The 24,280-nt window shown below is 39.0% G+C and overlaps 3 protein-coding genes across 5 annotated transcripts in view; all 3 read left to right on the plus strand.

Annotated features, from left to right (window-relative positions):
* The window catches only part of LOC111226578 (long-chain-fatty-acid--CoA ligase 1-like), a 13,889-nt gene extending 3,482 nt beyond the window's left edge, over positions 1 to 10,407 (plus strand). For both annotated transcript variants that reach the window (XM_022751802.1, XM_022751803.1), the window contains 19 exons: positions 746 to 860; positions 1,348 to 1,412; positions 2,379 to 2,480; positions 2,727 to 2,826; positions 2,941 to 3,116; positions 3,502 to 3,534; positions 3,633 to 3,684; positions 3,815 to 3,888; positions 5,072 to 5,149; positions 5,272 to 5,406; positions 5,559 to 5,693; positions 6,414 to 6,509; positions 6,794 to 6,866; positions 6,952 to 7,040; positions 7,121 to 7,237; positions 7,414 to 7,557; positions 7,800 to 7,904; positions 8,900 to 8,971; positions 9,153 to 10,407. In XM_022751802.1, coding sequence (XP_022607523.1) covers positions 746 to 860; positions 1,348 to 1,412; positions 2,379 to 2,480; positions 2,727 to 2,826; positions 2,941 to 3,116; positions 3,502 to 3,534; positions 3,633 to 3,684; positions 3,815 to 3,888; positions 5,072 to 5,149; positions 5,272 to 5,406; positions 5,559 to 5,693; positions 6,414 to 6,509; positions 6,794 to 6,866; positions 6,952 to 7,040; positions 7,121 to 7,237; positions 7,414 to 7,557; positions 7,800 to 7,904; positions 8,900 to 8,971; positions 9,153 to 9,293 — 1,902 coding nt within the window. In that variant the 3' untranslated portion in view covers positions 9,294 to 10,407. The remainder of the gene's footprint in view (positions 1 to 745; positions 861 to 1,347; positions 1,413 to 2,378; positions 2,481 to 2,726; positions 2,827 to 2,940; positions 3,117 to 3,501; positions 3,535 to 3,632; positions 3,685 to 3,814; positions 3,889 to 5,071; positions 5,150 to 5,271; positions 5,407 to 5,558; positions 5,694 to 6,413; positions 6,510 to 6,793; positions 6,867 to 6,951; positions 7,041 to 7,120; positions 7,238 to 7,413; positions 7,558 to 7,799; positions 7,905 to 8,899; positions 8,972 to 9,152) is intronic.
* Positions 10,408 to 10,927: 520 nt separating this feature from the next.
* On the plus strand, positions 10,928 to 16,251 carry LOC111226706 (centromere protein U-like). The gene is given in 14 exon segments (XM_022751993.1): positions 10,928 to 10,997; positions 11,539 to 11,593; positions 11,760 to 11,838; positions 12,206 to 12,440; positions 12,543 to 12,707; positions 12,814 to 12,889; positions 13,416 to 13,496; positions 13,617 to 13,707; positions 14,045 to 14,171; positions 14,278 to 14,356; positions 14,821 to 14,868; positions 15,182 to 15,243; positions 15,526 to 15,682; positions 15,936 to 16,251. Coding segments are annotated over 14 exon segments (1,386 nt in total). The 5' UTR covers positions 10,928 to 10,992; the 3' UTR covers positions 16,062 to 16,251.
* A 382-nt stretch (positions 16,252 to 16,633) lies between these two features.
* LOC111226544 (caspase-3-like) lies at positions 16,634 to 23,686 on the plus strand. Of its 2 annotated transcripts, none has more exons than XM_022751741.1 (7): positions 16,634 to 16,737; positions 19,119 to 19,199; positions 19,958 to 20,106; positions 21,310 to 21,438; positions 21,892 to 22,067; positions 22,677 to 22,800; positions 22,957 to 23,686. In XM_022751741.1, the coding sequence occupies exons 2-7, from the start codon at positions 19,123 to 19,125 to the stop codon at positions 23,184 to 23,186; spliced, it is 885 nt and encodes a 294-aa protein (XP_022607462.1). In that variant the 5' UTR covers positions 16,634 to 16,737; positions 19,119 to 19,122; the 3' UTR covers positions 23,187 to 23,686. The 2 variants fall into 2 exon arrangements, with proteins under 2 accessions (XP_022607462.1, XP_022607463.1); XM_022751742.1 differs by lacking the exon at positions 16,634 to 16,737 and adding an exon at positions 16,893 to 16,979.
* The last annotated feature ends 594 nt before the right edge of the window (positions 23,687 to 24,280 follow it).

Genomic DNA, 24,280 nt, shown 5'->3' on the forward strand with positions numbered 1-24,280 from the left:
GCCTACAAAAAACAAGCTGGCACAATACCAATTAGACTTACAAGTGCAAGGTATTAATAATTCACCTCCAAGAGCAGGACAAGCCCCCATTTGTCACAGCCCATGCTCGGATGACTACAAACAGGCAAAACACATAGGATTTAAAGCATTGTGACTAATATTTTACTGGCAAATAAGGCAACATCAACGTAATGAATGAATTTGCGTTCTGCAAAGCATGCTTAAGTTGCCCTGAGCTCTGCTAGCTCAGGTACAACACCGGCATGTCAGATGGCCCCTTTCGTCTCAACCTGTAAGTAACCTGCAGAAGAAAAACAAGACAGCAAGAGGGGCTTTGACAGGGACAGAGACTGTGTGCAGGTGGCAGTTAACACAACACACAAAGCTGCTGTTGGCAAGAATTAGAGGACACTAAATTACAATGTAATAGTGTTACTAACGTACTCAAAGCTCACAGCTCACAGCTATTTCATTTTCATAAGACAGTAGGCTGCTGCCTTTTCTGTCTTTTTCCAAGAGCTTTAACAGCAAGTTTCTCAATTTCCGATTCATAGATATCCTGCAGTATTTTTTTTTTATAATATATTTGTTAAATCATAAATTTGGAAGGAAATCAAGGGTTCTCATTCAAATTGTAAATAGATAAAAGAAATATCCAAGCAAAGATCAAGAGACTGAATGTGATGTTGGAGTTACTGTAGGATCAATCAAAGCTTTCATAACGTGCATTTGTTTGATTCATCAGGGCGGAGATTTGGCGCGCAGATCAGTTCTTCAAAAAGGAGACGATCACATGACACATTTATATGATGACGGCAGGACGATGTACGAGTTCTTCCTCAGAGGGGCCCGAGTCTCCAGTAAGTCAAAAATAATACATTATGATTATCAGTGCACATATTTTTAGATGTAGTGTTACTTGCTGCTGCTGTACAGACTTTTCCTCACACAAGGGGTTTAAACCTCATACCTGTCATTACAATAAACTAGATCACTCTCTGCTTAGCAAGATGTTTACTTTACAGTACACTTTTTTCTTAAAGTAGTTTACTATACTATAATATAGTATATTTTTTGCTGTATGATCTTAGCCTGAACACTAAACCGCAGCTCTTTGAGTCAGCATCTTGCCTCTACGATAAATATGATAGTTTTACTGCTTCCCCCAAAACGCAACAAACATGTTTTTTTTTTACCAAAAAACAGGTGTGTCGTAAGTCAGCTGTAGAATATGCACTGTAGGAAGATACACTATATGTGTGATAAGGTGTATTAAGATATAAACGGCACCGTTTGCTTTTCTCCTGTTCTCACTCCCCTCTCTGTTGCTCTTCTTTCATCCTCCAGATAATGGACCTTGTCTGGGCTCCAGGAAACCAAAACAGCCCTATGAATGGATGTCTTACAAAGAGGTGAGACTCAACCTCAGCCGCTCACCTTATAAAAACATTACGGCCTCCGGCTGGACAGCAGTAGAGCTGTAAGCTGCATGAAGCACAACCAGTGGTTGACACGTAGTGGTGGTTGTGGTAAAGCTATTGGAAAGGTGGGGGATATATGACCTCTGTGGGCTGTATTTGTATTTGAATTTTGTTTCTGAACTGGTTTATTTAATGAAGTGTATTTCATCTTGCATATAGATAATAATTAAAGAGGCATTTCACCAGTTTTACACATCCAGTCCACATGGAGTTCTCCTCTGCCTGTGAGAGCAGTTTTATAATGTCACCTCAGCCCTGGAGGAGCTGTCAAATTGTAACCTTAAAGATAAAAGAAAGCCTACATTACAAACCAAGGGTGTAAAGTTTTAAAGACATGGACATTTATGAGGCAGGGTCTGGCAAAAAATGTAGGATCCAGTGTTGAGGAATTTGACACATACTAGGAACTAAAGGTCGGGATATCTTGTACTCTGCTCCGCTGAATCTGACCCTTCTTTCATAAGTCTGTCTCTTGTCAGTCCCCCTAGTGTTATTTATGAGGAATACTTACATATCACGTAATTACACCTTTAAGTGTGAAATTCATAACATTGTCTGTTACTGATAGTAAACCATTAATTCAGCTTGAACATTGTTGGTGAAATATTAAGGAAACACTCCAGCCCCGGGAGTTCAAAGACTGCAGAGGTGTTATTGACTGATTACACCACTTGGCTGCTGTGAAAACTACCGGCCAATAACGTCTAATCTGTGATTGTAACAGCACATGTGCGTGTTTATTGCTATAATACTTACAATTAAAAAACATTTTTATATCCCTTTTGCCCTTATCTTTGATTTATAATGAGATAATGAGGTCAAACAAAGCTCAGTGTATGTGGTTGTTTGCTAGTCCAGCGTTAACAGTTAGTGTGTGTGTGTGTGTGTGTGTGTTAGGTAATGGGGCGAACAGAGAATCTGGGTTCAGCATTTCTTCACAAAGGACACTCCAAGACCACCGACCCCTACATTGGCATCTTCTCTCAGAACAGACCGGAGGTGCAGACACACTCACACACACTTTAAAGCTTAAAAGTGTTTTTCAGTCATTGAATTTAACCTATAATCACAAAAAAATCATACTGACATTTACCTGGAAATAATTAATCATCATCATATCAGTGTTTTATCTTTTATTGTTAATGTTATATCTACTGTAAATGTATCATCCTATAATGCTTCTTTATGTGTGTGTGTGTGTGTGTGTGTGTGTGTGTGTGTGTGTGTGTGTGTGTGTGGTTGCAGTGGACCATCAGTGAGCTGGCATGTTACACCTACTCTCTGGTGTCAGTCCCTCTGTACGACACACTGGGAACAGAAGCCATCGCCTACATTATAGACAAAGGTAAACCACAGCAACCACAACCTGAACACATTGACTTCGACATGAGTGTTTGTGTTGGTGAAGAACTGCTGCTGACCTGATTGATCTGCATGGGTTTGTGTGTCGTTCCTGCAGCTTGCATCTCCACTGTAATCTGTGACGTGGTAGAGAAAGTCAACCTTGTGCTGGACTGTGTCCAAGACAGGAAACACTCTGTGAAAACCATTGTTCTCATGGAGACCCCCGATGCTGACCTGGTCAACAGGGGCCAACTGGCTGGAATCCACATCCTCAGCCTGCAGGAGATGGAGGTCAGCAGGCAACGTTTATCCCCACCCTATGTCTTTCTTTTATTCTTCATTCAGTTCTTTTTTGTAATGTTCAGTTATTTTTTTGTTTTTGTCATTATGTTTGGAAATATTATGTATTTTTGTTTATTTTCTTTTTTTCATTTTTGTGTTTTTGCTTTCCTCTTTTACAACCCTCCTTTGTGCATATGTCTATTTGTTTTTATTGCTTTGTTGTCATTTTCTCCTTACGTTATTTCTTATGGTCTTGCTTTTTTCTTTCTAGTTTTCATCTCGTGCTGGCTTCATTTTAGTTGTCTTGTTTTTGTTTATTGCTCTGTCTTTTGCTGTCTTTGTCCGTTTATTCCCTCCATATTGACTTTATTAATGAGCCTCTCTTGTTGTGCAGGCTATTGGAAAAGCCAACCATCAACAACCAGTGGTAAGTAAACACTGACCTCTCACCAGTCAGTATATAAAAGACGATTATGTTGAGTGTTATATGACACTGTTTGACCGTTGACACCACCGTCCCTCCAGCCTCCGCAGCCTGAGGACATGGCAGTCATCTGCTTCACCAGTGGAACAACAGGTGTGACACACACAGTGAACTGCACCCAAAACATCTCATCAATAGAATCTGTACTATGTGTATGCTTTTTCCCTAAAGTCGTGTGTGTGTGTTTGTGTGTGTGTGTGTGTGTGTGTGTGTTCACTTTTAGGAAATCCAAAGGGAGCTATGTTGACACATGGGAATATTGTGTCCAACTGTTCAGCCTTCATCAAGATGACAGAGGTGAGAGTCACGGTGAAACAACAGTCAGAGTCTTTGTTGTTACAGAAGCATTTTTGATCTCTACCTCCTCTTTTCCTTTTCTACCTCCTGCTTTTACTCTCTTTCTCCTCATCTGTATCTCTACCTCCTTATTTCCTTCTATATCTTCTTCTTCCCTTCTCTGTATCCTCCTGTCTTCCTCTACCTCCTCCTTTCCTTTTCAACCTCCTTTTCTTCTCTCTCTCCTCCTCTGCTTCTCTACCTCTGTCTTCTGCTTTATCTCTCCCTGTCTTTTTCTACCTCTTCCTTTCCTTTTCTACTTCCTCCTTTCATTCTCTATCACCTCCTCTGCTCCTCTACCTCTCTTTTTCCTGTTGTATCTCCTCCTGTCTTTCTCTTCCTCCTCCTTTCTCTCTTCCCTCACTCACGTTAGAGCAGGAGGCTGAGGTGGAAACCACATTGTTTTGGAAATCTGAACACACACCTGCTGCTGTGACCCAGGAAATTACCTGGGGACAGTTTTATATGATGAATGGGATTAACTGGTTAAATTACAAGTAACTCAGAATACAGTGAAAGAACAGGAGAGCCAGCAAAGCAAAAAAAAAGAGGAGGAGGAAGGTTAGAGCAGAAGGTGTGATGGAAAGTGGGAAAAGCAAAGAGAGATAGAGAGAGAGCTCTGAATTATTAGTCTGATAGATAGATAGATAGATAGATAGATAGATTGTTAGATAGATAGATAGATAGATAGATAGATAGATAGATAGATAGATAGATAGATAGATAGATAGATAGATAGATAGATAGATAGATAGATAATTCATGTGTCCATTAGCCCATTGCTGACGATAATAATAACAGTTAATAATAAATATGATGCCTTGTATCCAGCCTATTGTATGCACTCATCCAGAAGCACCACCATATTTTAAGAAAGAAGAGTGAGAGGCTTTGATAATCTCTTTCCTCTTCTCTCCAGTCGTACGCTCAGACCTCCTCAGAGGATGTCATGCTGTCTTTTCTGCCTCTGGCCCACATGTTTGAGCGAGTGGTGGAGGTATACAAACATTAACACTGACGGCTTTCTCTCCCTGTCTGTGTGTATGTGTGTTTCCCTGCCTGCATGTCTGGGTCCTGTCCATTCATGTGTGTTTGTATACCTGTGTGTCTGTGTGTGTCCGTCTGCGTGTGAACGTGTTTTTAGTTTTCCTGTCCCTTTAGTCCCAGTGATGTCCATATTTCCTTCCTGCCCTTGGCTCATATGTTTGAGAGAGTAGTACAGGTATGTTCCCTTAGTCCCCTTTGTCACCCTTTGTTAAAGATGAATCATTATTCCTACAAACCCATGTGTGTCTTTAATTACACTTTCTTAACTTCTACATCTTCCTCTGAAATTACTGACAGGGAGTGATGATAGTGCATGGAGCCAGGATTGGCTTCTTCCAGGGAGATATTCGTCGGCTGACAGATGACCTGAACACACTGAAACCTACTGTGTTCCCTGTGGTGCCCCGACTCCTGAATAGAATGTATGATAAGGTAGGTGGACACCATGATGTTATAAGCAGGCCAGAGTTTAGACAGTGCACATGCTGTTAAATGTCTGACCCTTGCGTGAATTCGCCATAGACCTAATTGCTGATGATAACTAAGGTGTGTGTGTGTGTGTTTTTTTTGTTTTTTTTTTGTAGATCTTTGGGCAGGCCAACACCTCTGTGAAGCGCTGGGTGCTGGGATTTGCCTACAGGAGGAAGGAGGCAGAGATGTTGAAAGGCATCGTGAGGAGAGACAGTATCTGGGATCGACTTATCTTCAGGAAGGTTCAGGTAAACACGACCAGAACAGGTCAAACTCCTGTTATAGCTCTGTACAGTCGAGTGGTTGATATAATGAATTTATTAAGTTAAATTGAATTTAAGTTTTTGGCACAATGTGTAAATTGTCAACGTTATTGACAATTGCAAAGTGTTATTACAATGTGCACCAAAGTCTGGTTTGAATGAGAAGATGAGCTGGTTAGCTGGTTTCTAGCAGTCTCACAGTGAGTTAATGTTTGCATCTATAAAAGGAACTGACTGAAAAATGACTCAGTACACCGATCTGCAATCTCTTGTTTGTTGACATGATATCACCTCTGGTAAAGAGTCAACAGAACAGGGCACACTCTATTTTAAATCGTCTTTATAAGCTGGGCAGCTAATGCTAGCTAGCAGCTATCAGCAGGCATATCCTGTCGAGGAGGCAGGAGCAGATGGATTTAATGAATTCATTACAATTATGGTAGAAGATTCTCTTCTGTGCTGAACGTTTCATTAAAGTGGATGTCTGTTCTCTACTTAAGGCTGTGTGATTTTGGACTATCGCGAGAGAAATGTGGTAAAATGTTTTATTGTCAGTGGTCCTGGATTACACTGTGACCACATCCAGCTTTTCAAACCATAGGAGCGGAATGTCCGCATTTCAGGGTTGAAAATACCTGGTTGACTGATTTCTTTTAACATTCATTTGTTCAAGACAGTATTAATGTAGTGTGCTTCCCTCTGCAGGCCAGCCTCGGAGGTCGCGTTCGTCTCATGATAACAGGAGCTGCTCCCATCTCTCCCACTGTTCTGACTTTCCTCAGAGCTGCAATTGGCTGTCAGGTAAGAAACACACACACACGCACGCACGCAGGCACGCACGCACGCACGCACACGCACACACACACACACACACACAGACACTCACAGTTATTTTTAGCCCTTATTTCACATTTTATCCTGTCGCTTTCCGACACCTTTCCTGGAATTCTGCCGTCTGATCTGTAATCATTCCTCATCCACACTCTTTGTTCCTGATAAGTTCTACATTGCATAATCTTATGTTTGTAGTAGCAGTAATAATAACAATAATAATAATAATAATCCTATGTTGCTTTCTATCTCAGTTCTATGAAGGCTATGGACAAACAGAGTGTACTGCTGGGTGCACAATGACCGTGCCCGGGGACTGGACTGCAGGTAAGACTTTTTTTTAGCTGTGTAAGTGTGATGAACTGACTGATTCTCAGCTTTACAAGAACTAAACTCGACCTCATGTCACCAGGTCACGTTGGAGCTCCTCTGCCCTGTAACTTGGTTAAACTGGTGGATGTTCCTGAGATGAACTACCTGGCTGTGAACGGAGAGGGAGAGGTGAAACCCAAAGACACTGTCTTTTATATATTTATGATAATGTATGTTACTCATAACTGTGTGTATGTGTTGGTTTGTAGGTGTGTGTGAAGGGTAGTAACGTGTTCAAGGGCTATCTGAAGGACCCAGAGAAGACAGCAGAGGCTATTGATGCAGATGGATGGGTTCACACCGGAGACGTTGGAAAATGGCTTCCGGTAGTTTCATGTAGCTGAGGTTCATCCTCAACACACATCTTTTATATGAGCCTCACTTTGTTCAACTCAACTTAACACATTTTATTTCAACCAAAGTTTATTAGGTTTAGCTATATTCATAAAATGTTGTATCTCCAACAGCCTGGTGATGTTTTTATGTGCGTGTGTGTTCGCAGAATGGCACGCTGAAGATCGTGGACAGGAAGAAGCACATCTTTAAGCTGGCACAGGGGGAGTACATTGCCCCTGAGAAGATAGAGAATGTCTACATAAGGAGTGATGCAGTAGCACAAGTCTTTGTGCACGGAGACAGCCTGCAGGTAGGTGGAGGAAATTCTAAATCTCTGTCGAGATAATCCCTGTTTACAGTAACTGCCGATGAGCAAAATGCTACAGCCACAGATTTACTCCTGACTTCTTCTGATCTCTGTCCTCTTGAGTTAAACTTCAGGATCTCTGAGGGATAGGTGCAAACATCGTCAAACAGAATTTGTAATACATGAATTTAGTAATTCTAAAAATGTACCACTGTACATAACTTGTATATTGTGTTTATCTCCAGGCATGTCTGGTCGCAGTAGTGGTCCCTGACCCTGACTTCCTGTCTGGTTGGACTAAGAGGACCTTGGGGCTGGATGGCAGCTATGAGGAACTGTCTGGCAGAGCGGTAATAGTTTGTAGAATTTAATTCCAGTTTATGATGGATCAGACTGTATACATACAGTTTCCTGTATCCACACTGTAAATCCTGCATCATTTGCAAAAAAAGTTGAACCTTGTTCAGCTTTTGCTGCAACGCAATGTGACATCTTCAGTACACATACTGGCAAGCATGTATGTAATGCCATTCCTACAACTTAACATCCCGGATTATATTTCACTGTCTTTGTGCATGAAACAATACACCCCCACCAATGTAGTCCCTTGCTTTGTTTTTGGTGTAACACCTGAATAATACATGCTAGTCAGAGAGCATGCAGAGAAGTCAGATGGTGGAAAAGTCCAGCTTCTGCAAAGACAAGTCGAAGCAGTATGAAAGCAGACTTAACTGAAGCTACTGAAAAGACACAAAGCTTTAACATGTCCAATTCCACGTTCACTATGTAGTGAATGATGAAAAATTATCCACTACTATATGATTAATAATGCTAAACATCAATTTTAGAATTAAAATACATTCAAAAGAACTCCTTCAGAACATGGTGACATGGTTTAGATAGGTGGTCTTGATGAGGGGTTACTTCAGCTCCTCGGATGAGACTGTGAGGATACATTAATCAAAAGAAGGTTAGGTACTTCTGTTGTGCACAGGGGGAGACACAACAGCAGGTACATTTGTACAGTAAAATTCAATCTAATATGTAACTAGAAAGGCACTCAGAGAGTTCAGACCTCCGTCAAACAACATACACCAGACTTCAGAGAGAAAAATTCTAATTCATAGTAGATATGCCCCAAAATTCAATGGGTTCATCCCTGGCCCATGCCCTATATCTCCACGAAGTTTGGTCAAATGGATTTAGTACTTTTTGTGTAATCCTGCTGACAAATAATCAAGTGAACCAGCAAACCAACAAACAGACAATCAGCTTTGTGGCAGTTCTTAGGTGACAGTTTAGAGAAGAGAAGAACATTCTGAGGTATGTCTTTTTATCTGCACAGGAAGTCAAAGCAGCTATCTTGGAGGACATGCTGCAGTTGGGCAAGAAAGGAGGCCTCAAGTCCTTTGAGCAGGTACAACACTGGCTCATTATTCAGCTAAGATTTGAAATATCTTTGCCATATATCACTAGATAAATCTGTAGACTTTGTAGCATTCTTGCAAACTTTTTTCAGACATGAAATGCTGTTTTTCTGAAAGTGAAACATTATTATTCTCTGTAACACAACCTGCCACCCTCTGTGTGTCCTTCAGGTGAAGGCTATCTACATCCACACCGAGTTGTTCTCAATCGAGAACGGCCTGCTCACTCCAACAATGAAGGCCAAGAGGAACGAAATGCGACAGCACTTCAAACCCCAGATAGAAGAGCTTTATGCTGGGATCAAAATGTAGAAGGAGAGGGGGAGAGCAAAATGCAAGGACACAAGAGCTCCACCAAAGGTGTTTTAGATGAAGAGAAAAGGAAGAAGCAGAGAGAGGAGTATAAGCTAAAGCACACATCGGAAGCATATGAAGAAAGAATCATCAACCTGTTTTGTTCTCATGGCTAGTAAAACTAGAGACAACGGGAACAGGAGGTGACGTAGATTTTGAGTAGATTTTGATTAAGAGCATTTAGAACAAAATCAAATGACCTGTAGGATCTATGGCACACAGTACAAAACCTCTGAGGGTGCAGAGTAGATTTTATGCTTAAAGTAAATGTGTCCATTGATGAATAGTTTTGCCGAAGCTATTTACAGTACAAATTCTGTGGTAATGTGTTGATTCTAATTAGCTATTTTGTTATATTATCCCCAATAAGGGCATTTAAAAGGGAAACAGTTCTCTGTAGCATCAGATATCTCAGGAAGTGGGCGTCATGAAGCACATACAGTAGCTCCTTACACACATATACACACTTTTTAACTTTAAGGATGAGGGAAAACTCGGACCACTGAAATGGGTTCACTGAGGGCCATGTTGATGATTTTTGTAACCCAAACACCCTCACACATCACAACTGGAACATTTCAGTGTCTTTGAGATTTTTTGTCAGATGTCATGATTTTATTTTCTTATGTTTGTTGAGTTTGTTCAGGTGAAGTTCAGGATTGTTTCTGCGGGTTCTTAAATCTTTTCATGAATAAGCTTTGGTCCAGGTGGGACCCTTGGTCCAGTTGGGACCCTGGGAACCAGCAGAGTGAGCCATATTCAAGATCGCCCAAACAGAGGTAGCTGTTCACAGGGAATTCAGGTACAAAAGAACACTCAGGACATAGGGAAACTGAGTCAATGTTTTAATTTATTTATGATGGTAACAGGAATAGAAGAGATTTGTTGGCAGAATCAGTTTTTTTTAAATTATTATATTAGGGTGAAAAGATACATTTCAAAATAACATTGTTCACAACATGAATGAAATCCTCTTGAATGTTTATGGTTTTAAGTTCATGGAAGTACTTTTGACCGTAGTCTTTCTTTAAGTGTTTTTACTGTCATCTCATATTGTTTTATAAAAATTAAATTAAAAATCATCAAAAGATGTGCTTGATCTTGTGTCTCTTTATTGTGGCTGTGGAAACTATTTATATATGTAATTTATTTCGTTATTACAAGGGATTTTTTTAAGGTTATTATTTTAACTGCAATTTAAGGTATCTAACTGCAAAGAAAGAAAGAAAGAAAGAAAGAAAGAAAGAAAGAAAGAAAGAAAGAAAGAAAGAAAGAAAGAAAAAAAACTGAGTTCCATGAAATCAAAATTTCAACAATCCCAAAGTGTAGTGAACCCTTTCTCTTTCCGTAGGACAGAAATTTGAACGTATCTCCACGGTGTACATTTGGTTGCTTTTCGTTTTGTTTTAAAAACAAATTGTCAATGTAACTCTTTATTTAGTAAACTGTACCCATACCATATCGTTGTAAAATTTAATGGAGAAGTTTACAGGTACTTATCTTGAGCTGTAACTTATTCTGTTGTTAAGATTGTTCCACCTTCCACCCTGTTTATCTGCAGTGGTACAGTCCGGAACTTGAAACATTTTGCGGGAAGCTGTTCGCGCAACGGAGTGTTTACAAAAGAGCTTTGTTATTATAGCTGTAGTTGTTCCAAATGAGGTAAGAAATATGGATTATGAATCAACAAAATCGGAATCTATATCCAATATTCACGCCACTCTCTCTTGTCGGAAAAGTCTGACGAATTTCATTTAAAAATCTGACGATTTAACGGTTCTCTGCTGGTCTAGTGGTAAATGTAATAACTTAAGAAAAATTGTCAAGCTAGCCAAAAAAATAAGCACTATATTTGTTTCAATTGCTGTTTGATGGAGATATAAGAATTTTATTCACATAAGTATTCGGTTACATCACAAAGGCCATTAGCTTTGCTTTATAGATTGGCATATTAAACTGCTACGTTATTGACTGGACTTTGGTTTGAAGTTAGTCACATAACAGCTACACAGAGCACCCAGCGATATCAGCAACAGACACGAGCCTGGAGCTGATGGGGATTCATCGTCACTTCAGCAGTGGAAATGCTCAACGACCTAGGAACCAGAGCTGTTTGGTTGGAGGTGTCACCTCTTGTTGGTGGTGGCACAAATATTGCAAATGTTGATGATGAAGGTCACCTTATTTTCTTTTTTTTCCACAGTGCAAAAAAGGGCAGAAAAGCCAAGGTGCCCCCAGTGCCACCACATGAGAGTGAAGTGAGTTAGTCAATGCATGATTTAATTAAGTACATTGTGATTGGATGAAAATTGATACGAATAGCCTTTTTTTGAAATGGATAAAAATGGGTTATCCCCCTGTCAATAGCATGATTCTTTTTTATATAATTGGCATTTTATTGTTCTCCTTTGTTTTCAAATCCAGAAAACCTCTGCTATGGATTCTCCCAACCTGTCTGTGATAGACAAAGCCAGCTTCCTGGAGGGACTACAGTTAAATTATGGTGAGTCTTTACACTGCACAGTTATTCTGTCCCTATCCATACCTGTGCCTTTATCTACAGGGTATCTATGACTATTTAAAACCTCTGAAAAACAAAACATTTCAAAAATATCATCATACTATATGTACGTCTCTTGATAATGTATTAATTTTTCTGTTCTTCTCTCTCATCGATAACTTATTCGAACAGATTTCATGTTAGCAGTGGCAGTTAGTTTTCTTGGGCGTGAACATCTGCGCCTCTATATCTTTTCTTCATTATTCTCTTTCTCTTTTTCTCAGTTTCTTTAGGACAGCTTGTTTCCAGAGTCTAGCATAGTTTCAAACCACCAATCTTGCGCTGACTAGAGATCTGTTGTGTTGCCTAGGTAACCCTCTGCACAGCACTGCCATGGAGGAAGATTTAAATGTCTCCGAGGAGGGACAGATGGACAAAGCAAAAGCAGGAAGAAAGGAGGTTCCTGAGACATTGAAGACCACTGCTAAACAGCGTGGAGCTGCGGTGAAGAGAAAGGAGACAGCGACAGATAAAGAGAATGTCAAGGAAGAGGAGGAGACGAAAAAGAGGAGTAGGAGAAGTACTGCAGAGAAGGTCAAAGCCAGGTAAGGTCAAAGGAATTTGTTTGCTACTGTTACTTTACAAGGTCATACTACTGTGTTATGATGTGAATGCAGCATTTTCTCTCATCTGTCTGCAATTGAAAGGCCAGAGAAGGGAGAAGTAAGAAAGAAAAAGAAGGGAGAACCTCAAGTTGAAAGAGCAGAGTCAGGTGCTCATGCCATCCTCCAAACAAGTAATCAACCTACCCCAAAAGCCGCCAGGAAGAAGCCTGCCAAGAAGAGGAGTGCTGGAAAGACCTTTGCAGCAAGGTATGGTCACATAGAGAGCTTTGTCTGTCCTGTATATTGACATATTGATCTGCCTGTCCTCCTGTCTTTGTGTCAATTTATTTATCTGTCTCTGTGTCACAACAAGGCCATTGAAAAATCAGCAGATGAAGAAGGACATGAAGAGAAAGAGTGAACCTAGTAGTGGAAACCCTCAGTCACAGGCAAGTCCAAAGTACATCTAATTAGTAGTAATATCGTCATGATGAAAGTAATATTAGAGCAAAACATAATGCCAGGATACATGAGCTATGGCAGAACCTTTAGTGCTGTACATACAACAGTGCAAATGTTATGCAGGATAAAATCACTTAGTGACATGAGTCTGTCTTTAGACACATGAGTGAAAGGTGTGACCTGAAAGCACTGGATCTGAGTGTCAAAGATCAAATCAGTAGCTGAAAGCTCCCTTGTCAACTCGGCTGTTATATACAGTGTGATGTATTGTGGTTAAAACTGACAGGAAGAGTATAAAAGCCACTCAAACAAGTACAGAAACAAGCATGATGCAGTAACTGCTGTAGGCAGGTGGATGCTGAGCTCTCACCCTTAAACAATACTAACAGTCAGAAACAGTCTTAATATCAAAAGTGATATAATTGCTTAGCTTAAAAAACACACATTGTTGAAGTAGTTTTATCAGTTACAAATTGTTTTTGATAAGTTATCCTTTTCTTTTTTTTTTTCTAGGACTCTGACACTGACACCGCCCAGCAGAGCCGCAAGAGAGTGCTGTCCTCTGATGAAGAGGTGGACGAAGACACGAGTTGGGTATGGACTAACTCCAGCAGACAGCTGTAACCAGGAGTCAAGTAGCCACAAAAATGTGGCTTTAAATTGTGACCTCTCATTTAGTTTGTTTTCATCTTTCTCTTTATCTCATTCATTCAGGCCCCAAGTCCAAAGAAGGACAAATTTTATAGTTATGGCAGAACTAGAAAGTCTTCGTCTGATAGGTCTAAATCCAGAAAGTCTTCATCAGGTAAGGAAACACAGCATGAAAGTCAGCATCACTTATGACTGAGAAGCTGGATACCCCTTACACATCCCTGTTTGCTCAGTATGAAGGAGACAATTAGCTTGACATAAAGACTGGAGGAAACAGCTGGCATGGGTCTGCCCACCAGCACCTCTAAAGCTCACTGATTAACACGTTTATATCTCTTTGGTTTAATTTGTTCAAAAATGTAAGTGTAAAAATGAGTTTATTGCTATCTTTTTTCTGTTTATAGCGATCTGGTTTTCACAAGGTCTGGAATCAGTTTTTTCTATTCTTCATTAAACTTGAACCACGAAAAATGTAATTCTTCCCCCTGAAGGCAGTGCATCTACAGAGGCGGAAAACGCCAACACCGACAAACAGAGGAGGGAGAGACGTGGTCGTCAGGGAGGAACAGATTTAGAGGTGGTGCTGGATGCCTTCCTGGATTTCTGTGACCAGTACAAGTAAATTGCCACACAAATATCTCTTAGGTTTTATTTTTTCACATTGCAGTTAGAGAGTGTGTTAGTGCAGTGGTGACATTCTTTGTATGTGTTTGTCTGTTTTCAGGGAGTCTGTGGAGTCTAAAGCAGTCAAACACTCCATTGATTCTTTCTCCTCCAATGTGCAAGAGCAACTCTTGGAAAAGGTCAGAGGAGTCGAGGGAAAAGAGCAACTGAACTCTGTGTGGTTGTCAAGGTGTTTCAGGTTGACATTTAGAGGTTTAGACTTATTTTTGTTTACTAGAAAATATATATGCACTAGAGAATCTAGTACAAAATTAAAACAGCGTTGTACTTCTCAGTGTTTTTTAATTACCTCAGTAATGAGGCCAATGTGAATGAATGCCAGTAAGTTGTTTGTGTTAGGTGTGTCCCATACTGGATTTTTAAACCATAGATTACTGATAATTAACAACTACCAAAAATGTTACAAACAAGTAAGAGTGGTTTAATGTTTCGCCCCGGAGTAAGCCCCTGAGGCACCATTGTGATATTTATCAAGCTGATAATAAATGTAAGCCTATATACTTTGCCATATCAACCAAACTGGAAATGAATGATTGAAATGAATCAAAGACATGTATATTCTCTGGTGTTTCTGCTTTTCCAGATCTCTTCATACAAGGAGCTCAGGGTTCTGAAAAGGGAAAATACCAAGGTAACTATGGCAACCAGTTTTTAGCCATGCTAGCAGCAAGGTGAGTAGTTTATGACCAAATACCTGCAAGAGTAATGACATTCCCATCAGCCTAAGTACTAATAAGCAAAGTATGCTAACATGTTAAACTGTGATGGTGAACATGGTAAACATTATACTTGCTAAACATCACCATGTTAGCATTGTCATCGTGCGCATGCTAGCATGGCTGTGGGTTCTTCGTCTTGTTACATACATGATTGCAGCCTGTATTTACTCTCCTCTGTCTGTCTCTGTTTGTGTCTGTGTGTGTGTGTGTGTGTGTGTGTGGCAGGTGGCTCACTAGATTCGCACAAAGACACAGAGACTGTTCGATGCCAAGCATGAGCTGATGAGGTGAGAAGCAGCCCAGACGCACAGACACAAGTAACTGTTTTCACAAACAGATTACTGTAATATTTTTGTGTCTGAATTAAAGTAGTCACTTTTAAAATGAAACACTCATGACATTGTCAGTTGGATGTATACATAACATTAAAAGTGTCTGCTCAGTGTTAAAAACATTCTTTATGAACTAACTTTACCTAAAAAGTGAAAGTAAAACTTGCTGTAAAGGTTGTTTTCATATTGTTTTCAATTACTCATAATGACCTTTACTCTGTGTGGTTTGCGCGACAGGACAGAGAGACAGGTGTGGCTTCTACAGAAGGAAAAGGCGGAACTCAAACTCCGACTAGCTGATCTGAAACGAAGCCGTGCCTTCCTCCATGACATCAGAGAGCTCAACCAGCAGTACCTGGACCACCGACACAAACACCCCAAAGAGAAAGAGACGGTACAAACACACAACACTGATAACTGATAAATAATATTGAATATTGACTTTAGAAATCATAGAAATAATCACCAGAGTACTGCTGGAGTATTTGTGTGTCTTGTTCACAGGTAAAGCTCCAGAAATACAAACCATCTTAATCTTACTGATATTTTAATGAACAGCTGATGCTTGTCAAGATTTTCAATAAAGCTCTCATGGTGACATACTGTACTCACTCCTTACCTCTCTCTCTCCTCCTCCTCGCATCCAGTACGGGGCGTCCAGTTTACCGGCTCTGCTACTGGAGACAAAGCATGTTCAGTCGGCAGAGCATCAGCTGAGAGGAATTAATAACCGAATGGAAAAAAGACTGAAGAAGAATGGGACTTGTAAATAATGTGCTATGGCAAGATGGCACACACACACAAATGCACAGAGGTTAAAGCCTCTCTAAGCATGTATTATATATGTAACATATTATAAGAAATCCTGAGGCTGTTGGAATTTTTTTTAAGGCCAGAGGCATCTTGATATTTTGGATTGGATTGGATTTCGATTCAGATTTCGTAAATCATCCAACATTTTGATCTGAGTTTACTTACAATATTGTATGTTTAATAAATACATGTAAAAAAGTTTTCCTTTTTGTGTGTCTTTTGAGCTTTACAAAGATAATGCATATTAATGTTTCTTTTCCTGACAAAACATAAATTGTAAATGCTCAATGCTTGTGGTAAAGAATTATAAAACTTAATCGTTGTAAAACTTATGACTGGCCTCTACTATTAATAAATTCTCCGTGTATGTGACTTGTAAAATAAATTTTAATTCCTGTACTACTGTATTACATACTGTACTAAGGGCTTGATCTTGACGGTAAGGGACAGTTTTCTAAGCCAATCAATTTATTTTTGGGTCAAGGTGTTCCTGACATTTTGAGATTTTCCCCGCCCACACAGGAAGCGACGTTCCCCAATTGGCTCAAAGTTTCACGCTGGTACTTTGAACAACTTCACATTTCCTTAAGGAGGGGGCCTTGCAAGACTCATTACTACAATTGTCTCACGGAAAAGGTACGTTTATTGTAATTAAAGTTTATAAATGTTCTATTATTATTCACATGTATGAGGTCAACGAAGTATTAGGTTTGTCGTGTCTGTTCCAGCTAACACAGGATTGGTGAAACTGGTCTCCATATTAGTTTGCTTCACTGAACCTACCGTAGGCAACACCTGATATAAGTAGGTTCTCTGAAATAAATGGGAAGTAGGAGGTGGCTGTTTCAAGTTCGGTCGGAGTTTTAAACTTATTGCAGGTAAATAAAATGTTTTATCAGGTACGTTATGACGGTTGTTACACCTTTTTGGCTTTTATGTCACATTTAGCTGCAGGGACTTCCATTTGTAACCTTAGCTAAATTAGTTGTAACATTTTCCTTTTTTACAGTTTTGCTACGTGTTTCTTTTTTTAACGGGGGCTTATTCAAACATTCAGAATAGCGTCTCCTACAGAAAATTTGTGTTAATATTATATTATATCTCTGCGTGGAGCAACGTCAGACGGTTCAACAGGGATTCATCTGTCGTTAACTTCATATTTCAAAGGTTGATTATTGGTATTTACACAGATCGTTATAGTCATTTTCGGATTTCAATGACCTACCTCTTTTCAATGAATGAAAGAGCTGTAAATAATTTCCTGCTTTGGAAATGCAGTTTCGCTATGAGGTACGTCCTGACAGCACTGAATGCTGCTAACTTTAAACCATTGATGTATTATCAGATTCACAATGATACATTAAAGATATTTTAGATAATGTATTATGATGAAGTAATAATATCATATATTTTGTAATATATGAGCCCTTTTAATTCATCCATGATAATGACTATGCTAAACACAATAAACCGGAATAATGTAATAACTAAGTGTGAACAGCTTATAAGAATCAGTCCGGTTTTTTTTGGCCAGTTTGAACCACACATGGTGGTTTCTTTTTGTGCGGTGTACTGGTGGTTTTGCTGAAGATAAAATCCGGTTGTGTGATGTAGCATCCTTTGTCAAATTAACTGAACCAACCCTACAGCAGGCTGTAGGGCTGAACAATATGCAAAGAAAAAGAAAATAATAATGTGATTATTTTGGCAGATATTGAGATTACCATTTGAATCACGATTTCAGTCAGAGTGGTCATTTTTGCACTACATTTTTAACTGAAAGAAAATATAAAAATGATGATGATGGGATTATTGTTGGGTCATTTATGGTCTATTGTGACACATTTTACATTCATCAAAAACAAATCCTGATGCTGTTATTTGGATATTGCACTTGGCTATTTTGAGATTTCTATATTATTTTGATTACATATTCAGCCATAATCACTATAGATCACTTTACATTTAAAGGGTTCATTCACCCAATTTATTCAGATAGTGTAGTTATCTCTTGGGGTTTTAGGATATCTGTCCTGAAATTTTCTGCTGCCACCCCTCTTCCATTTGGGTAAATTACATTTTTTTTGCTTTAGCTGCTCAAAAAACAAAGAAAAACAGAAGTGCATTTGTTTCTGTGAATAACCCGCAGACCCCGCTGTCAAAAATTTCACTAGAACCACTGTCTTTAGTTTCTACTAAAGAACTAGTCTCTGTGAGGGAGGAATCTTGTTAACAGCGAGATATGCGCCAAAATACCACTCGTAGTGAGTGGCGTTAACATACCTCTAAGAACTGGAAAAATAATAGTTAAGTAAAAATAAACATAACAGTGTTTCCTGCAGTGTTTTATGGCAGATGTGGACCACCTCACCTGAAACAAAAGTGACCTCCACCGATAAACAAACAAACAAACATTTCAGAATTTTATGTAATAAACCATTAACTTTTGTTAAGGCCATCCTCTGCTGACTGATCATGAGACTAGATCTGGCATGTTCCTGGTGGCTTACTTCCAGGGGGAAAACCTGAGTATTCTCACCAAACCTGTGTACAGGTTGGAACAAGCCAAACCTGCTTAATTGTTTTCTAATGTTTCTAGTTGAAGATGTCAGAAGTCAGTTCAGAAAAGTCTAAAATTGTGAAATAAATATATACTTATGTATATTTATTGAGCTTTGTCCAGATGCACAGAACAAGATGACATAAACCAAGACATTACAGGCTGTAATTGAACCCAATGAAAAACAGGCTCAAGTCAACATAGTACAAATATCTATGAAATAAAATCACTCAATGTGATATTACTGCCAGTATAAAGTGCAAAAGACTCAAGCTGAAAGGGTTTCATCATTAAATGATGAAGGAGTTATATACAGTGTCATTGGTATAGCTAATGAAAGGATGGGTTTTGCTGAGGTTCAGTGAAGGGGAGAGTTAGCCACCCCCTTTTATTTGGTTTTTTCCATGTATTTAGTTTTTTGTTTTAAAACACTGTGCCTTTCTGTTTATGTGTGTAGGAACATGGCCAAGGTTTGTGATGATGCTGACAAGCAGAGCGGTGGGGACACTTTGGATGCCTTTGGATTTCTTTCAAAGAGGTAATCATTGTATCCCAACAATGTCTGACTACCTATATATTATGTACCTAAACCTATTTGCTCTCTCTGTTAAAAATACAGTAGTAGGGGGTAATTATTCACACCTGTGAAGGTGTTGTCACTTATCTTGGCCTGATTGACCTCTGCTCAGGTTGATGGTGGGCATCACGTGACTCAACCCCAAGCACCAATAAGAATGATAACGGTCTAGTTTGTCCTACTCTGGGAGGTGAAACAAATCCAGCAGGAGAATAAGGAAGATGTTAAATCAGCTGTGTGTGCGTGTGTGTGTGTGTGTGTGTGTGTGTGTGTGTGTGTGTGTGTGTGTGTGTGTGTGTGTGTGTGTGTGTACCATGGGTATGGAGGGCCTTTAAAGTCACTGAAATATTTTTATTTAATCATTCATATCTGTCAGTCACCTTTGTATTTAAACTCTTATTATTTATTAGTTATAATAAATTGTCTTTGTTCATAATTGTAATAATCTGACCTTCTTTTAGGACAAATTATACATAAATGGTGTCACGTGTTGGGATGGCTGGACCCAAATGCAGGCAACGAACCAGGCAGGAATGTCAATGCATGTGCTTTAATAAAACAAAGTAAAAAAAAAAAACTCACTAGAAGGCCGTCAGGAACCGAACACAGGAGATCAAATGTGACATTGGTAAAGAAGTTTTTCAGGTTTCAAATGATTTCAAAGTGTGTTCACAGTTGTGTGTGTGTGTGTGTGTGTGTGTGTGTGTGTGTGTTTTCAGGAGTAGTAAGACATCTGAGGAAGTGGACTCTGTCCCCAGCAGCAAAAGCAGTACAGCAGCAGCCTCTGATCCTTACCGCTACAAGATGGACTATCCCTCCATTGGAACCTGTGTGATTATCAACAACAAGAACTTCCACAGTTGCACACGTAAATACACTCACTCAACAATTCATATGCACTGATGCACACTTCAGTCAGTTTCCTTTCATGGCCACTTGAACAGATGTACTGTAAATTCAATCAATCAACAAACTATTCCATGTTCCAAGTTTTAATAGCCTAACTAATACCCATTAGTTGTGCACGATTTAAGCAGAAACTGGCCTGGTGTCCTCAGGAGTAAAAAGCAGTCAGAGCTCCAAGCAGATCCTCCACATTTCTTACATTCCTGCTTCCACCACTTACACAGTATGTTTTACAGAGAGGAGATGGGAGGACTGTCACTGAGATCAAGTTTGAGGGAAAAAGCTGTTATAGATGAAGTGGACATTTTGACATGTCACAGTAGGAAAAGCATAAAAGATAAAATGAATGCTGCATTCCATTGAGTTGCTTCAGTTTCAGGGTCCAGGGGCAGCATTACAGAAACTTCCAATCTTACAGATCCTGTCTTAACTGTTTGGTAACCGTGGTAATTCAGGTTAGGACCTGATTTAAGAAAAAAGCCATTACAGCTGAATAGTTCCTAACTAAATGTTCCTGTCTTAACTAAAGATAGGAAAGGTGTGTTACACAGGCTTTCTGACTTCGCAAAATCTTAAATAAAGTCTCCGAACTCTTTTCCACCACTTTGCTAACTTTTTTAATCCATATCACTGCTCTTTAATTGCTTTTATACAACCAACCAAACATCAACAGGTGGAACTTATTTATTGAGAGGCTCATGGCAGACTCTAATGATGGGTTGTGGTTTGATGAAAAAACGCGCCTAAGTAGATACAGGCCACCGTGGGCCATGATCGTGCAGTTAGCCAAGCAGCTACAACCAGCTGTGGAGAGGCCAACCCGGCGACATGGGGCTCTACCAGCTGTGGTGCAACTGACTGCTAATGGATATTTTCTGAGTGAAGTGACCATTTTTTGTTGGTTATAAAAGGGTTATAAAAATACCTCAGTGAGAATAACAGAAATAAAAGATGATAACAGATGTTGGATTGAATATTAGGATTTCCTAACCTAAAGATAAAAACAGGATGAAGTTAGAAGTTCACTTTGTTGTGAAAAAGATCTGATTTTTGTTTCATGAGTCTTACAGAGCTCATGTTCCTGCTCTTTGAACTATGTCGTAGATGCTGTGGGTGCTGTCATTGAAAGTCTACTGCATTTCTGAGTGTGTTTTTGTGTCTCTAGAGATGAGTACTCGTAATGGGACAGATGTTGATGCTGCTTTTGCTGCGAAGACCTTCTCTACTCTGGGTTACAAGATTAAAGTGGCCAATGACCAGACTGTGGAGCAGATGAAAAAACTGCTGAAAAATGGTAATAGAAACTAGTTTTCATATGTTCAACATTTATATGTAGATGTAGTCAATGCGTCAGCATTGACATCTGTCGCTAAGTGAGTCACCACAGTTTATGACGGGGGCCCATTAGGAAAAATGTTAACACTTTGTTTTAATTGTCCATTTTTCATAGTCATTTATTAGGTGACAAAAAGCTTTACTGTTTGCTGCATAGTTTATACTTACATATATATATATATGTATATACACATATATACAAATATACATATATGTATATACTGTGCAGTGTACAACATTACCATGCAGTAGCCACTACATGGCAGTGTAATCAGGATCAATAATCTGTGTGTGTCCCAAACTCTATCATGATCTTAATAAATGTTTTTGGGAACCGTTAAAAGTAGCCATGCATGCATCCGTCCAGACTCCCAACATTTAAAATGAGATCTACTCCTGTGTCTGTCTCTAGTATCCGAGGAAGACCACAGTAGCAGCGCATCGTTTGTGTGTGTAATGTTGAGCCATGGAGATGACGGGGTGATATACGGCACAGACGGCTGTGAAAAGTTTGAAAAGCTGACAAAATACTTTAAAGGAGATTGCTGCAAAAGTCTGGTGGGGAAACCGAAACTCTTCTTCATACAGGTTAGTTAAATATAGACACGTTACCGCACAAGTGCACTTGTGTCTCATCCATTGCAATGTTTCTTGAAATGCGTGTTATATAGTGATGTTTTTTATTCTTGTTTTAGTGAATTCTCAAAGTGACTCTCAGTAGTATTATCTTGTGCTTTTTTTAACTACTTAATGACTCAAAACGAATACATTGGTGTAGAAATCTAATTTGCTCTCACTGTAAAGTTTTGATTACAGTCAAATATAAATAGCTTCAGGTACAGTTAGTGTTGCAGCAGGAGACCGGTTTCCCAGCATACCATGGTCTGAATATTGACTGTTCATGTACATTTGCTTATTTACAGTATTGACTTCTACTGTAGTAGCATTATTAAAAAATATTGAATTCTATCGTTTGTGTTTGTCGGGACATCATATTTTGTGAAATTATAATAAAGCATTTGTTCAACTAAAAAAACCTTCCTTTAATGATCATTGCAACTGGTAATAATGATAACAATAATTTTATCATTCCTTGAAAATCTCATATAATTGCAAACCTAGTTACAATGGACCTTTTTGTTGTTGTTAACGCTGTCACAGTAAATGACATATACCTGGATTTCCCACCCTTTCTAGGCGTGCCGTGGTTCTGGCCTGGATGAGGGAGCCTCCCTTGAGGTCGACAGTGAAACCTTAGAACCAACCTCAGAGAGGATTCCTGTGGAGGCAGATTTCCTGTATGCTTACTCCACTGCTCCAGGTAAATGGCAGCAACAGAAACTGCAGTAAATGACACCTAGAAGACTGATATCTGTATAATCCTTGTTCTCAGTTTGTGTAATCACTTTAGAATAGGGATACACTGTCAGTGTGTGCACCTTTTCTAAGAACGGTAACACTGTCCATTGTCCTGCAGGCTACTACTCATGGAGAAACACGTTCAACGGCTCCTGGTTCATGCAGGCATTGTGTGAGATGTTGCAGCATTACAGTGGAGAGCTGGAGCTGATGCAGATCATGACCCGAGTCAACCGCAAGGTAGCACTAAGCTTTGAGTCTGCCTCCAACCTACCTGGATATAGTGGCAAGAAGCAGATCCCCTGTATTGTCACAATGTTGACCAAAGACCTTTACTTTCCTCGCTAGATTAAAACAGACTTTTTCTTTAGGAAACTAAGTTAATTTCACATTAATCTGTTTTACCCTCAAAGATATTTGCCTGAGTTATTTTCTCTTTGGCCACACACCAAAGTTTTGTGGTATGTTGTACAGGTTGTGCAAACAGGATAAGATGCAAGGAGAAACCAAATGTATGGGCAGCATAAAGATTAAAAGGATCAGATCCATGAGGTTTCTGTTGAAACTGAACTGTTATTTGTTATGAATTAATGTTTTATTTCTTTTAAGGTGTTGGAATAATTTCCAGGGATCATGCATTTTCAATACATTTGTTATGTGATTACACACTTTAACATCATCATTTAATTTTGGTACATAAATACTGTGTATTTATAGCACTGGTACACACACAACTAAACGTGTCTGCTTTTTACTAATCATTGAATGCAAAAAAATGTACAAACACAAATACTGTAAATCACTTTGACTTGGTAAGGTTAAAAAACATGAAAATAAATCTATTTTATTTCCTTTTTCCTTCTTTAAGAATTGATCCTTGTTTCTTCAAAAGTTCAGTAATGTTAAAGTTATGTTAAATCTACCTAATCTGATCTGAGCAGCACAATAATAATGATATTACTATATACCACTGTCTCTGCATTGTGCTGATAGATTTTCACTAAAAGCAGCTGGATGAAGTTAGGGTGGAGGTTGATGTTGTGCGCTTACTGTATATGAATATTAGCAAAGTTGGAAGTTAGTTTATTTATATAAATATATATTTTTTTATTTACATTTTTTTGTTTGCCCAAATTAAATAATTCTTTGCATTATAACAGTTTATCCACAAAATATAATTTATGTGTTGGCAAAAAAAGAAATCTTTTTATGCATTCAAAATATCCCATCGCATCACATTTTTTTTGACACAAATATGATGCCTTACAAGTCAGACAGGATAGGTTAAAAAAACAGCAACACAGAACACACTTATTATTATTTACTATTTCACAACCACTTCTGTACCAAATGTTTGAAACCCTTCTTAGTGTGCTGTTGCTGCAGAGATCCTAGAAGCAGTTTGTTGCAGTGTGTAAAAAACGTATTTTTGTTCGTGGATT

This window comes from Seriola dumerili, unplaced genomic scaffold, assembly GCF_002260705.1.
Source record: "Seriola dumerili isolate Sdu_G_001 unplaced genomic scaffold, Sdu_1.0 BDQW01000161.1, whole genome shotgun sequence".
Classification (NCBI taxonomy): Eukaryota; Metazoa; Chordata; class Actinopteri; order Carangiformes; family Carangidae; genus Seriola; species Seriola dumerili.